Genomic DNA, 15,860 nt, shown 5'->3' on the forward strand with positions numbered 1-15,860 from the left:
TAATATCCAAAATTTATTTTAAAACTCATAAGTCAACACCCAGAAAACAAAAATCCAATTAAAATGGACAAAGGACCAGAATAGACATTTCTCCAAAGAGGACACACAGATGGCCAATAGACATGAAAAGATGCTCAACGTTACTAATCATGAGAGAAATGAAAATTAAAACCACAATATCACCTCACACCTTGGCTTGATGGCCATCGTCAATAAATAAACAAACAATAAGTGTTGGTGAAGATGCAGAGAAAAGGGAACACTTGTGCAATGTTGGTGGAATTGTAAATTAGTGCAGCCACTATGGAAAACAGTATCGTGATTCCTCAAAAAATTAAAAATAGAGCTGCAATACAATCCAGCAATTTCACTTCAAAATGAAACTGGACCACCTGAAGTAAATTGGACCACCTGAGGTATTTACCTGAAGTAAACAAAAACACCAATTCGAAAAAATATATGCACTCCTATGCTCACTGCAGCATTACTAGTAATAGCCAAGATATGGAAGCAACCCAAGTGTCCATCCGTACACAATTGGATAAAGAACATGCTAATATTCAATTATATACCCTTTTTCCCCAAAAGTAAGACCTAGCTGGACCATCAGCTTTAATGCGTCTTTTGGAGCAAAAATTAATATAAGACCCGGTATTAAATTATATTATATTATATTATATTAAGACCCAGTCTTATAGTAAAATAAGACCAGGTATATTATATCATATCATATCATATTATATTATTATATTATAAAGATCTGGTCTTATAGTAAAACAAGAGCGTGTCTTATATTAATTTTTTGCTCCAAAAGACGCATTAGAGCTGATGGTCGGTTAGGTCTTATTTACCTGGAAACAGTGTATATAAATACATGTATATGTATGTATATGTATATGTATATGTATATGTATATGTATATGTATATGTATATGTATATGTATATTGTGGGGATAGAGCCAGGAGTGCAGTTTCCAGGCTCTTGGGCTCATGTGGAAAGATGCTGGCTCAGGTAGTAAACGGCCATTAACTGTGATTGGATGGCCATCAGCTGTGGCTAGTTGGCCGTCAGTTGTAACCAGTGAGCCATTGGCCACTAATATAACTGCTGTGGCTATGCTAGCAGAAAATGGGGGCCAGCAAGAAGATGGTGGCTGAGCTAGCAAGCACGGATTGCAGTTAGCACAGCAGATTGCAGCTAGTAAGTAGAGTTAGTCGGTTGGCAGAAAAGTGGACAGCTGGTTGCACGTCAGGTGAATCCAGCATCCAGTGAGACTATAGTGATATGACTCCCCTACCTATGGTTCCGTGGGTGTTCCTTTTTGGCTTCACTGTGTCTTGTGTTCTTATGTGGGGAGCGGGAACTTAGACCCCTCATGACACCCTGCACGACAAATGGCGCAGGGAGCAGGGTCTCCCGCACGGCATATATACATATATATCTATATCTATATCTATATCTATATCTATATCTATATCTATATCTATATCTATATCTATATATATATATACATATATATATATATATGTATATATATACACACACACACATATATATATACACACATATATATATTTATCTACACACACATATATGTATATGTATAAGTATATTATATATAATTGAATAGTATTCTGCCATAAAAAGAATAAAATCTTATCATTTGAGAGAATATGAATGGATCTAGAGGGTATTATGCTAAGTGAAATAAGTCAGACTGAGAAAGACAAATACCATATGATCTCACTTATATGTGGAATCTAAAAAACAAAATAAAAGAACAAACAAAACAAAAATAGACTCATAGATATAGGGAACTGATGGTTGCCAGAGGGAAGGGGGGTTAAGGAGTTGAGTGAAAAAGGTGAAGGAACTAAGAACTACAAATTGGCAGTTACAAAATAGTCATGAAGATTTAAAGTCCAGCATAGGGAATATAGTTAATAATGTTGCAACAACTATGTATAGTGCCAGGTGGATACTAGACTAATCAAGTGGAATCTGCATAAATTATATATATGTTGTACCACTATGCTGTACACCTAAAACTAATATAAAATAAGACTGAATGTCAACTGTAACTGAAAAAATAATTTAAAAAATAAAAGTTATAGTTATTCATGACTTACTTATAATGTATGCATGATTTACAAGTAGCACTATAAAGATTGCATATATGTTTTAGAGCAATTTGTTATAAAAACTTATTTAAAAGCACTTAACAGACTACATAAGGAATGAAAGTTGCTCATACAAATACTGAAACTCACAATGTAAAAGGGAAAAAAATGGAAGAATTTAATACCATGTACCAGAAAAAAGATAATGTATCAAAACCAATATCACCTATTAGAATAGATGAGTATCTGGACTTTGGTCCTAGACAATATGTTGCAATTTATTTTATGTCTGTCTTTCTTTCTCATCATCTGTGTTCAGGGTACTTAGGATTCAGGGATGTGAATTACTAGCTATAAAGCCAGGATGCCTATTCTGCACTATCACCAGTCCTTAAAGGTTGGGAGCATGGCTTTCAATTACAGATTCTAGAGAAATTCTCAGTGCATGGCTGAACTCAGATGCAAACACATCTAGTGCAGTTGTGCAAGCATCTGTCATAAACAAAGTTTGTCCATCAGTCATATAAAATAATCTAACACCTAGAGCAAGACTCCTTGTATGTTTAGATAATAAGAAAAGTAAAACAAATACAATTCTAAAATACAAGTGTTTTTAGAGAAATGATTAACTTTTGCCTTCTGTTTTTCAGAAACATTCGTTCATCAACTTATTTATATGAGTTTAAATACTATAGATATTCCCTCCCTATAAATGGTAGTAACTGAAGAAAGCTTTTAACTGCTTAATCTTTGGAAAGTTTTTGGAAGTTCTCCTTTATTTAATGCGTGAAATAAAAAGCCATATCGCAACTGCTTATTTTAATTGTCTCTTTGCCACCAGCTGTGGTGTTTTCTAATGGCTGTATCTGCCCCACTGTGTTCATGTATACTTGTGTGTCTGTGCCACAGTGAGAGCCCCAGTGATAGCCAAAGCCACCGAGGTAGTGAGAGAAAAAGGATGCATTTATATGCAGGGATAGTTGGGAATGGTGCTTGCCCATCCATAGCAGGGACCCTGTACCACCATCTGTATTAAATTGGGATTTTCAGTATTTGACCATACCCTCAATTACAAGATTTCATGGCCCTGAGTCCCTAAGACTCAGAAATGTGGATTTCTGAGTGAAGGTGAAAGTAAAACAATGAAGGAATTCCCAAAATAATGACAATATTTTTACTTCTAGTGATTTAATTATTGCACCAAATATGCTAATAATTAGCTGTAATATTTATGACGATCCATTTACAAAAAGGCAATGTTGAGAAAAGAACCGAGATTAGGTGAATGGAGGTGAAAACCTTGGTAAGAAGATTGCCCTATGATAGTTTTTCTCATAAGCAGTTTTTTCTTGTGTGTGGTTGTTTTATTTTGTTTGTTATTTTCTGCTCCGAACATAGACAATGGCTGAAAATATTAAGTTGTACATAGCTATCTACTACTAAAATCATGTTGGCATATGAAGTGGCACTACAATAACATTTATTTCACATATCTCGGGGATTGATAATAAATTAAAAAGAATATATTTTAATACAATTCTACTACATTTGAGATGTTTACATTTGAAATAATTTTAGACCATTCTATATCTTTTAACCTTTGTCTAATTAAGACTAGCAAAAATTAGTAAAACCATGTTGTCTTATAATATTTCAATATTACATTCAATCACGATGTTTCATTTTGCTTCAAGTACTTATACCACAAAATTCAAAGGTAACAAAGCATAAATAAACTGATGTTTTATGCTGGTTAAATTGCTTTCCTCATGGATGGTAAGTATATGGGCATTACAGCATTTTAGTACAATGTATAAATCAATAACACCCAAATTTGTAATTCTGGCACTTTTTTCTCTCATACATCTATTGCCTATTCAATATACCTAATTAGATTTTAATAACAATCTCAACTTAATATGTCCAAAATAAAATTCTCATTCTACCTGTAAAACATATTTCACCTACAGTCATCCCTACTTCATTATATATTAAAACCCATATGCAATATCTTAGCATATAATTCAGGTTCCTTCTCTAAAAAGTATGTTGAATGTATGATTGGTTTTCACCGTCTTCATTGCTACTATCCTGATCCAAGTAACCATATTTTATCCAAACTTTTCCACTTTAACTGATCTCCATGCTTCCATTTTTATCTCTCCCCAGTGTCTTCTCAAGGCTGCAGCCAAAATGATCCCTTTAAATATAAATTGGATCATGACACTCCTCTACTGAGTAGCCCAACAGACTTTTCATTCCATTGGATTTAACTTCAGACATCTAACCATGGCCTACAGGACTTCTGTGATCTATGCCCTGTTACTTCCGTGATCTCAACGTCTAGCACTCTTCCTCCCTGCTCTGAACTAGTTGTTGATTTACCTCATTGCTTTTCCATGAACATACCAAGCAATCGTTTTTCCTCAATACCCTCAGGTCATTGCAGATACTCTTTTCTATAAGTAGCACGTCCTTTGCCTTCGTTAGTTATCATATATAAAATACTTCTTCGGACCTCCCATCATTACCTATTGTTGTCACGCAGCAGCCTAGTCGTCTCCCCTTTTGCCTATCCCGAAAGAAAGAAGAGTCTGTGAGACTGTTACTTTCAGGGATTTTGCTTTACCTTTGTGCTTACACTTCATGTCTCTCTATTTGACCCCCAAAAGATGGTTGGTCAGCCAATGATGGGTAAGATTTCTCACGGGAGAAACAACCTAAGCCAGGTGGAACTGTGTGGGGACCACCAGGAGAATCCATGGGGTCCATAGAGGTGGACACAGTCCCCCACCTTCCCCCGCCTGAAGAGAGCTTCTGCCCATGTGGCTATATTCCTTCCTACAACCTGCTTGAGAAGTGAGGCAGTGATGTGATAACATCAGTTCCCCTTCCAGTCTTAGCAATAAGTTTCAGTATATAGGATTTGTCCCTGGGGAGGCACATGCAGTAATTGTTAAGACATCATGGGACTTTCTGTTCCAGCTGTTTGCAGACAATGGTGATTGGTTTGAATCAGTTTTCTGGTATGATGTAGGAGACTCACAGACCTTGGGAAAAACAATGCTACTTCCTTGTATGTTTATCAATAAAAGCCCCAAGACGGCCCGATTTGGGGCTCTCAATCCTTTGAGGCTGCGAGACCCTTGGCCCAGTGTGTTAACAAATTTCTTGATTTCTGTTTCTTTCTTAACCCTGTGCTGCCCCTTCCCGCTCTCCCACAGCCTGTGTTGCGCTGGATACCACAACCTTTGTCAGTGATCTACCTTTATTTGTATAATGTATGGCACTCACCATCACCTGATAAATTATATATCTGTATATCACATGCCTCTTCCCACTAGAACATAAGGGATAAGTTCCTAGAGAGGAGAGACTTTTTAAAAATGTTTTACACTAATTGCATGAAAAAATGAAAGACACCATATGTGATGTGCTCAATAAATGTTTGCCTAAAAGTGAATCTTTCTTATCATTATAAAAACATGTTATGTATTTCCCAACTATAAAAACTATTTCTTTAACCTGATAATTCATGGCCTTATTTATCTTTTCCACTTGGAAATAAAATTTTAACCAAAATAATGGTTACATTCACTGTCTCTATTTCCTCATATCCCATTCTCTTGTCAACTTATTTAATCAGATTTTGAACATGGATCCCCATATGGCCAGAAACATAGGCAATGATAAGACTTCATCACGTTGAACCTATAAGCAGCACTTGACACCATTGTTTGCAAACTCTTTTTTCACTTTGTTTTGAGGACAAAACTATCTCCTGATTTGCTGCCTACCAATATCATTCTCTTTTGATGTTTCTTATCTTTCTAATGTATAAGAATTGAAGCAAACTATCATTTAATTCTTACCCTTTCCCTTCTCTGTCTTTGTCATATATGGATCCTCTTATTAACTCATATCATCATATGCTGTTCTTAGAAATATTATACTAAGACTCTAAACTTTAAATCCTTGATTTCTCTTTTGAATTGCGGACTTGCATACCTAACTGCCTACAATTTATCTTCACGTGTATGTCCAAACATTAAAAGGTTATTACATTTAAGGTTTAATTTTTTACTTTTTTTTCTTGAACAGGATATACCACAACTAATTCCATTCTCAGTGGAGTATCACTGTCCTCCTAGCTACTCAAGCCACAACTTTAGAGTTATCTTTAACATCCTACGTGTACGCTAAGCCTAAGTACTTCTCACGTCCATCACTGACACCACTCTAGGCAAGCCTCCATCATCCCTAATTTGCACTAGATCATTAACACACTACGAGAACTTTCTGCTTCCTCTCTCAGGTAAATCTTTGCACAGTGCCAAAAGAATTCTTTTGAAACAGAAGATCACATTACAGCCAAACTCTCAAACACTCCAATGAATCTGACCTAACTTTCTATCAGTTTCTCATGCATTCAATGCATTTCTGCCCACTGGCCTTCCTGTTCTTCCTCGAACATGAAAAACATGTTTCCTAACCAGGACACAAGTTCAGCTCTTCCTGTTTAGCCATTCTGTACTGATCAATCTTCCCCTAACTTCACATGGTATGCTTCCTCACTTCCTTTGTGCCTCTGTTCGTCTTTTTTTTTTTTTTAATTAAGAGATTTTATTTATTTATTTATTTACTTTTGTATGCCCTTTAATTGGTAAGCAAAGAATAATATTTCCCATGTTTTTACCAGATGGCAGTTTTAAAAATCTGTGTTGTTCTTGTATTTATTAAGTTAGTCAAGAGATTTTAATAGTATAAACTGCACTGGCTCCATTAAAAATGTATTATGCATCTGTTCATCTTTTACAGAAGTCCACTTTCATTAAACTATTTAATAGATGTTTCTTTTCCTCTCTAATCCTTATACTTGCTGCATAGATAATTATGTACTTACTAATTTGTATTCCCTTTCAGTAACTACATATCACCTTCAGGACCACATACCTTTGTGCAGTACAGAGTAAACCCTTAATAAATATCTGTTAAATGAGGAAAGGAATGAAAAAGATGGATAATTCAAAAGATACAACATAAGCCAAAAACAAAGAATGAATGGTTAAATCACTTTCAAAACATCATATATCTTTTCCTATGGCAGAATAAATAGTATTCCATAGTGTGTGTGTGTGTGTGTGTGTGTGTGTGTGTGTGTATACATACATACATATATATGTACACACATATATATATACACACAATGGTATACTATTTATATATGTATATATGTATATGTGTATATTTATATATTATATATGTATATATATGTATATTTATATATATGTCATATATACCATGCTTCGCGAAAATAAGACCTAGCCAGACCATCATCTCTAATGATATTTTTGGAGCAAAAATTAATGTAAGACCCGGTCTTCTTTTAATATAATATAAGACCGGGTCTTATATAATGTAAGACTGGGTCTTATATAATATAATGAGACCCAATGTTATTTTAATATAAGACCAAATATATGGTCCAAAAGACACATTAGATCTGATGGTCTGGTTAGGTCTTATTTTCGGGGAAACATGGTAGATGATGTATTACAGAATTGTACACCTGAAACTTATGTAACTTTACTAACCATTGTTACCCCAATAAACTTTAAAGAAAAATTATATATCTCCCAGAAAATAGCACACCTACTTTCAATGTGATATACATATTTCTTCACAATATTATGTACTTCTGTGACTGTACATATATATGACCTCATAACTTTCAGACGCTATGCCAGAATAGGGCTGATGGGTAAAAAAGTGGGAAAAAGAAACATTATTGGACTACAATCAGGTATGTTTTCTACTTATTCTAACAAGGACTTTTCGTTTTTAAATAGCTTACCCTCCAATTTCCAATTAAAGACTATTTTTCTTGCAGATCATTTCTTATTTAAATATGAATTACACCAGCTAGATGAACAGGCCATACTTTAATCAAGATGTGAGAGAGAGTAATAGGCTAAAATATAGTAATCCAGAAAAAAATGAATCTGTATATTAGAAAATTTCCTTTTGAAAGACCATGTAACAGGAGTGTTTGCAAGATGACACGATTGACTGCGGTATATTGAGTACTTTACAGAGAATATAAGGAGCAAAGTAGTGCATTAGGTTGTAAGGAGGAAAATAGAAACCAGTTTAAACTGAGTCACTAATTAGTTTTGTGACCTGTGGCAATTCACTTAACCTCTCGGTATCTCAGTTTTCTTATCTATAAAATGAAAGTGTTGGATTCAATTATCTCTCAAATTCATTCCATGTCTGAGATTCTACAAGAATTGGTGTGTGTGGGGGGGGGGGCAGGAGGGGCAGTGTCTCTGGGGACTCAAAGTGATAAATGCTATCCCTGTCTATTAAAAGGAAAAATATGAATTGATCAACTTGTTTCAGTTAACTTTAGACCTTATTCAAGCTAAAAGTCTCAATTAATTGATTTGAACAGCCTGAACAAAGTGAATAAACATGCTGACTAAAAACCAATTAGACTATATAAGCATCAGTGTAATTTTAAGTAATATGATGCTGTGATAATAATAACAATGATAAAATACAAATTTTATCCCTACTAAATTATTTCTTTATGAAACATTTAAGAAATCATTTTCTGAGCTAAACTCTCATTGCATATATATATATATGTATATATATATATATATATATATATATATATATATATATATATATATGTATATATATATATATATATATATGTATATATATATGAACGGTATTCCCATGATAGTTCTTCCTATATCTTGTATTAAATAATACTGAATAATCTTGAAAAAATAAATTGAGAATTAATTTCCTGTATTGGCCTCTAGTTCCAGCATCAATCCCTTCTCTTTCAAAATCTCCTACTTTCTTGCACCATATCACCTCCTTAACAGATTAAACATGTTACTCATTTTACTTTTAACGTCACTCTGAGGACACTTCTGTTAGAACAAGCTACTGAAATGAATTTTGATAAAGAATAATAAATGACAGAGAAGAATTTTAAGAGAGGAAAAATACTAGTCTTAATAATATTACTCAAAATAAACAAGGGTTTTTGGTTCCTCAGACTATTTTCTAGAACTAAACTATCTTTTATGGTACCCACTAGCCACATGCAACTGCCTGTTGAGCTCTTGAAATATGGCTAATCCACATTACGAAGTGCTGTAAATATAAAATGGTCATTGGCTTTCAAGACTTAGTCTCCACTTTCAAATGTAAATATGCAGTAATATTTTACATTGAATAAATTTTAAAAACACTTTGAATATGTTGGGTTAAAATAAAATGTATTAAATTTCACTTTTCTAATGCAGCTAGTAGGAAATCTAAATCAAATGTGATTCACGTTATATTTTTACTGGAAAACACTAATATAAAATGTTAAATAGTATTGTCTTATTCTAGTCATTTGAATAGTTAGAGATTAATATTAAATGTCATCAAAACACTTAATAATTTTTGTTCTCAACTGAAGTATTGTAAGAGACTGTTAGCATGAGAACTGCTATCTTAAGGTCAGGGTTAACGGCCCCTGGCTTGAAAAACAACCTAAGTGTAAACACAACCTGACTGTAAATTCCAAGATGTGGGCAGTGACAGCAAGGAGACAAGCAGCCCTGTAGCTTATCTTATACTCTTTGAAGCTGTGTAAGTCCTGCAGTTTATCATATACTCCTTAAAGCTATGTAAGTCCTGCAGTTTAATTACTGTGTGCCTTGAAAATGCTATATAAACCCTGAGTTTTAAGTGTTTGGGGTCCTTGTTGAAACCCGCTGCGTCGGGCAGATACTCGGACCCCAGCTAGCTGGAAATAAACCTCGCTGTGTGACTTGCATTATCGTGTGACTTCTGTTCACTTGAGGAGGGGTTGACTCCGGACCCTAACATTTGGGGGCTCGTCCGGGATCTTAAGACCCTACCTCAGGGGAACAGACGACTCCCGATACCGAGGTTTATTCTGGAACCGCGGCAGGAGGTTTGGCCACCTCCAATCAGGGAAGGGCTGAAACAGGCCCTCGGCCGGAGAGACTGAAACAGGTCTCTGCCCGGTCATCAGGGAAGGGCTGAAACAGGCCCTCGGCCGGAGAGACTGAAACAGGTCTCTGCCCGGTCATCAGGGAAGGGCTGAAACAGGCCCTCGGCCGGAGAGACTGAAACAGGTCTCTGCCCGGTCCCAATTGAGAATTCTCACGGGAAGGAAGGAGCGGGTTACGACCCTGGAGGCTCCATTACTGGAAGTCGTGGGAGACGTCCCCGACGAGAAGGTGGCTCAGCGACGTCCGCAGTGGACGCCGTTTGGACGAGCCCCCCTGGGTAAGGATTCTGAGTGTGGTGTGACTGGTGTGATTGAAACGGCGCCTGTGGATGTGGTGTGGGTGACCGGCCGGTGGGTGTTGAAAAGTCCTGTGCGAAGTTGTGTATTTGCTGGTACTGTGTCTTTCGTCCTTTCCTTTGCCTTTTCTTGGTTTCTCTTTGTGACTATTATGGGACAGGCTCAGGTAACACCTAAGACTCTGCTCCTGAGCCACTTTCCGGAAATCCGCGCCAAGGCTCGTAACAATGGCATGGAAGTGAAGAAAGGTAAGTTTGACACCTTCTGCTCTGCAGAATGGCCCACTTTTAATGTGGGCTGGCCTCCCCAGGGGACTTTTTCCCTAGGCATTATTAAGAAGGTCCGAGATATTGTTAATCGGCGCCATCCGGACCAATATCCCTCCCTGATAGACCTAGATTTTGAAGGGACTCCCCCTCCCTACGCGCCTGTGGCGCCGCTCCAGCCTGAGGCGGCTGCCCCTCCCGCGTCTGCTTACTCCACTGTGCCCCACGCAGGGGCTGCCCGAGCCTCCTCCCGGTGCAGGCAGATTCCCCCTCCTTATGTGCCTGAAACGCCGCATCAGCCAGAGGCGGCTGACCTTCCTGCGTCTCCGCATTCGACCGCCTCCCCCCTCTTCCTCTCCTTCCCCCTCCCCCTGCCCCAGCCCAGGGACCAGCGAGAGGATTGAAGCCCCGTAGAAAGCGTAGAAAGCGGGAGAAACCCCGGAGGAGGAGCAGCCTTCTTCCTCCACCTCCGTTGGGGCGCCAACCCTCACTGTGCGAGCACTAGGAGGAACTGGGAGAGATGGGGAGCCACCCTATCAGTATTGGCCTTTTTATTTTCGAGTAGTGATTTGTATAACTGGAAGGCCCCAAATCCCTCTTTTCTGAGAACCCGAAAGTCTAACTGATTTGTTTAAGTCTGTCATGCATACGCAGTCCCATCTTGGGATAATTGCCAGCAGTTTCTTAAGACCTTATTCACCACCGAGGAGCGCGACCGGATCCTCACCGAGGCTAGAAAAAAATGTCCCTGGTGACAAGGTGCGGCCTACAGCCTTACCAAACCTGATCGTCGAGCGCTTTCTCTTGAATAGACCGGATTGGGACTTTGGGGATGCAGAAGGTAGGGAGCATCTCCGAGTCTACCGCCAGACTCTTATGGCAGGTCTCCGAGTGGCGGCATGCCGCCCCACCAATTTTGCCAAGGTAAAAGCTGTGATGCAAGGGGAAAATGAAAGCCCGGCCGTGTTTTTAGAACGCCTCTATAATGCATTTAGACAGTACACCTCGTTGGACCCCCTGGCAGAGGAGAACCAGTCGGCTGTAATTATGTCTTTTATAAACCAGGCTGCCCCAAATATTAGAAAAAATTATATAAGCAGGAGGGACTGGGAGAGATGACTATTAGGGATTTGATGAAAGTAGCAGAGAGAGTCTTCAACACTTGAGAGACTCCCGAAGAGAGGGAGGATCGTATCAGGAGAAAGAATCAGGAAGGAAGACAGAGAGCATCAGAGTAGGGAAAACAGGAGGCAGCAGAGGGAGATGGCTAAGATCTTATTGGCAGGCGTGCAAGGCACAGTTGGGGCGGGACCAGGTCCAGCTGGACCAGCCCAACCGTGGAGACCGCGGCCCGACTGGATAGGGGGCAGTGTGCAAACTGAAAAAATATGGACATTGAAAGAGGGAGTGCCCCAAGCGCCAAGGCCAGACCAGGCAAGGCACACGGGTTCTGCTGGCGGGAATAGACAGTGACTAGGGGGGAGGGGACTCGGATCCCCTCCCCGAGTCTTGGGTAACCGTGTATGTGGAGGGGGAGCCGGTGGGATTCATGGTAGACACAGGAGCTCAGTACTCAGTTTTGAATACTGGAAGCTGGGATACTAAAACCCTGCCACTCTACCTGGAACACCCCGCTTCTCCCCGTTAACAAACGGAGGGGGGGGGGAAGATTATAGGCCAGTCCAGGATCTAAGGGAAGTAAATAAGAGGGTCGAAGACATCCACCCCACGGTCCCCAACCCTTATACCTTGCTAAGTCACTTACCCCCTTCACATGTTTGGTACACTACCTTAGACCTGAAGGATGCATTTTTTTTAGCATAGCCCTGGCACCCAGCAGTCAACACATTTTTGCCTTCGAATGGCATGATGGCAATACGGGAACCCCCGGGCAGTTGACCTGGACTAGACTACCGCAAGGCTTCAAAAACTCTCCTACCCTGTTTAATGAAGCCCTGAATCAGGATTTGGACTTGTTTCGCCAGAGCCATGATTCAGTTGCGCTCCTGCAGTATGTAGATGACGCTTCTGGCGGCCCCCTCCGAAGCCGAGTGCCGACAGGCCCTGGAGACCTCCTCCAGGAGCTGGGGCGGTTGGGTTATCGGGCCAGTGCAAAGAAGGCTCAAATATGCAGGCAAACAGTCACCTACCTGGGATATAAGCTGAAAGAGGGAACCAGATGGCTGACAGAGGCCATGAAAGAGACTATTCTTAGACTTCCGGTTCCTACCTCCGCTGGAGAGGTCCGAGAGTTTTTAGGAACGACAGGCTACTGCCGGCTGTGGATTCTGGGGTATGCTGAAATAACAAAACCTCTGTATGAGGCAACCAAGGATAAGGCCCCTGGGCCTGGGGGCCAGACCAACAGAAGGCCTATGAGGAACTCAAGGCAGCTCTCTTAAGAGCCCTGGCCCTGGCATTGTCAGACCCCCTGAAGCCTTTTACTCTCTTTGTTGATGAGAAAAGGGGAATAGCGAAAGGGGTGCTAATGCAGCGTCTGGGGCCCTGGAAACGTCCGGTTGCCTATTTATCCAAGAAGCTAAATCCAGTTGCAGCAGGATGGCCCCCGTGCCTAAGGATCATCGCGACAATAGCCCTAATGGTAAAAGATGCAGATAAACTCACTTTTGGACAACATTTGAAGGTGGTGACCCCCCAGGCGATCGAGGGGGTCCTGAAATATCCCCCTGGTAAGTGGATAACCAATGTCCGACTAACCCTTTACCAAGGTCTCTTGCTAGACGAGCCTCGGATCATCTTCGCTGAACCCACCGCTCTGAATCCAGCCACTCTACTGCCGACCCCGGATCTGGAAGCCCCCCCCCCTGCATGATTGCCAAGAGGTCATGGCAAGAGTCACCCAGGTGCGCCCCGACCTCCAGGACACCGCACTACCCAACAGTGAGTTGGTATGGTACACTGATGGAAGCAGCTTCATTATAGACGGTGTGCGGAGGGCGGGCGCAGCAGTAGTAGACCAAGGTGGGAACATCATTTGGAGCGCCCCGCTTCCCCCGGGGACCTCAGCCCAGAAGGCCGAGCTGATCGCGTTGGCAGAGGCACTGAGCGAGCTGAAGGGAGACGAGTGACTGTCTACACTGATAGCCGCTATGCTTTCGGCACTGTTCATGTGCACGGTGCTATCTACCGGGAGAGAGGCTTTGTTACAGCGGAAGGAAAGGTCCTGTGCAATCTCCCTGAGGTACAAAGACTGCTGATAACCGTGCAAATGCCCCGGGCAGTTGCTGTTGTCCATGTCCCCGGGCACCAGTCTGCCCGGACCCCGGAAGCTAAAGGAAACCGGCGAGTGGATAAAGCCGCCAAAGTAGCGGCAGTAGCTTCATCATCAGCTTCGGCACTCGCCCTGCTCGCACCCGAGCTCCCGCGCCTGCCCCCGCGACCTGACTACACTCCGGAAGACCTGCGATGGATCCAGAGCCACCACTGCCCGGAGTCTGATCAGCATGGGTGGCATCAGGATGCAGAGGGAAGATTGATACTGCCGGCACAGCTAGGACTGTTTCTCCTCTCCAACCTGCACCAAGCCACTCACTTAGGAAAGAGGAAATTACTAAGGATTCTTGAGTCTGCCCCCCCTCCGGTTCCCCCGACAAACAGCTCAGATCCAAAAGATTGTGGATCAGTGCCTTGGGTGCCAGGCTATGAAACCCAGTAGGAAGGGGCCCCTGCATACAGGTACAAGGGTACGGGGGAGAGCGCCGGGACGGTGCGCCGGGACGGAGTTGGGAGGTGGATTTTACTGAGGTAAAGCCTGGGAGGTGTGGGTACACGTACTTACTAATCATGGTTGACACATTTTCAGGCTGGGTGGAAGCCTTCCCCACGAAACGGGAGACTGCCCAGGTTGTTGCTAAGGTGTTGCTAGAGGAAATTATTCCCAGATATGGAGTCCCCGAGGTTTTAGGCTCCGACAACGGCCCAGCTTTCATCAGTAATGTCCTACAGGGACTGGCCCGAGCGATAGGGACCAATTGGAAGTTACATTGTGAATATAATCCCCAGAGCTCAGGGCAGGTAGAGAGAATAAATTGGACTCTAAAGGAGACCTTGTCCAAACTGGCCATCGAGACTGGCGGGGACTGGGTGCCCTCTGACCCTATGCCATGTTCCGGGTCTGGAACTCACCATATAAAATTAAAGATGCACCAAACCCGGAACATGGCATCGTTCCAGGGCATTGGGTATGGGTGAGGAGACACAGGTCCCAGACACTGGACAAAAGGTGGAAAGGTCCTTATATAGTTATTCTGGTTACCCCCACTGCCTTAAAGGTTGACGACATCGGACCTTGGGTCCATCACTCTCAGGTACGCCAAGCCAACCAGCTGGAGCAGACAAGCTGGGGAGTGGACCGTACGGCGACACCCTGATAACCCTCTGAAGCTACAGCTCTCCTGACCTCGGGGAAACACCAAGCCCCTGCCTCGCCCAACGATGAAGTGGCCGCCCCTGAAGACCTCTACAGCTGGCCCGCACATGAGCAAGATTGCTCATTATGAACAACAAACAGGGGGGAAATGTAAGAGACTGTTAGCATGAGAACTGCTATCTTAAGGTCAGGGTTAACGGCCCCTGGCTTGAAAAACAACCTAAGTGTAAACACAACCTGACTGTAAATTCCAAGATGTGGGCAGTGACAGCAAGGAGACAAGCAGCCCTGTAGCTTATCTTATACTCTTTGAAGCTGTGTAAGTCCTGCAGTTTATCATATACTCCTTAAAGCTATGTAAGTCCTGCAGTTTAATTACTGTGTGCCTTGAAAATGCTATATAAACCCTGAGTTTTAAGTGTTTGGGGTCCTTGTTGAAACCCGCTGCGTCGGGCAGATACTCGGACCCCAGCTAGCTGGAAATAAACCTCGCTGTGTGACTTGCATTATCGTGTGACTTCTGTTCACTTGAGGAGGGGTTGACTCCGGACCCTAACAGTATCTGTTAATAGCCTCTCAAAGCACTTAATACCTGATTGATATATAAAGTTTTAAAAGAATACACTATATATACTTCTTCCTATACATGTGTGTCCCAAGTCTATTATTTTAACAATATAGAATAGATTAACAAAACTAAGAATTATTTCCTTTAATATATTCCTATATATTTATT

At 41.3% G+C, this 15,860-nt stretch overlaps 1 protein-coding gene across 1 annotated transcript; it reads left to right on the forward strand.

Moving 5' to 3' along the window:
- Window positions 1–11,290: 11,290 nt before the first annotated feature.
- LOC308498777 (uncharacterized protein) lies at window positions 11,291–15,630 on the forward strand. The gene is made up of 2 exons (XM_081051407.1): window positions 11,291–11,658; window positions 15,027–15,630. The coding sequence occupies exons 1-2, from the start codon at window positions 11,377–11,379 to the stop codon at window positions 15,123–15,125; spliced, it is 381 nt and encodes a 126-aa protein (XP_080907533.1). The 5' UTR covers window positions 11,291–11,376; the 3' UTR covers window positions 15,126–15,630.
- The last annotated feature ends 230 nt before the right edge of the window (window positions 15,631–15,860 follow it).

Source organism: Rhinolophus hipposideros (genome assembly GCF_964194185.1).
Source record: "Rhinolophus hipposideros genome assembly, chromosome: 6".
NCBI classification, from domain to species: domain Eukaryota; kingdom Metazoa; phylum Chordata; class Mammalia; order Chiroptera; family Rhinolophidae; genus Rhinolophus; species Rhinolophus hipposideros.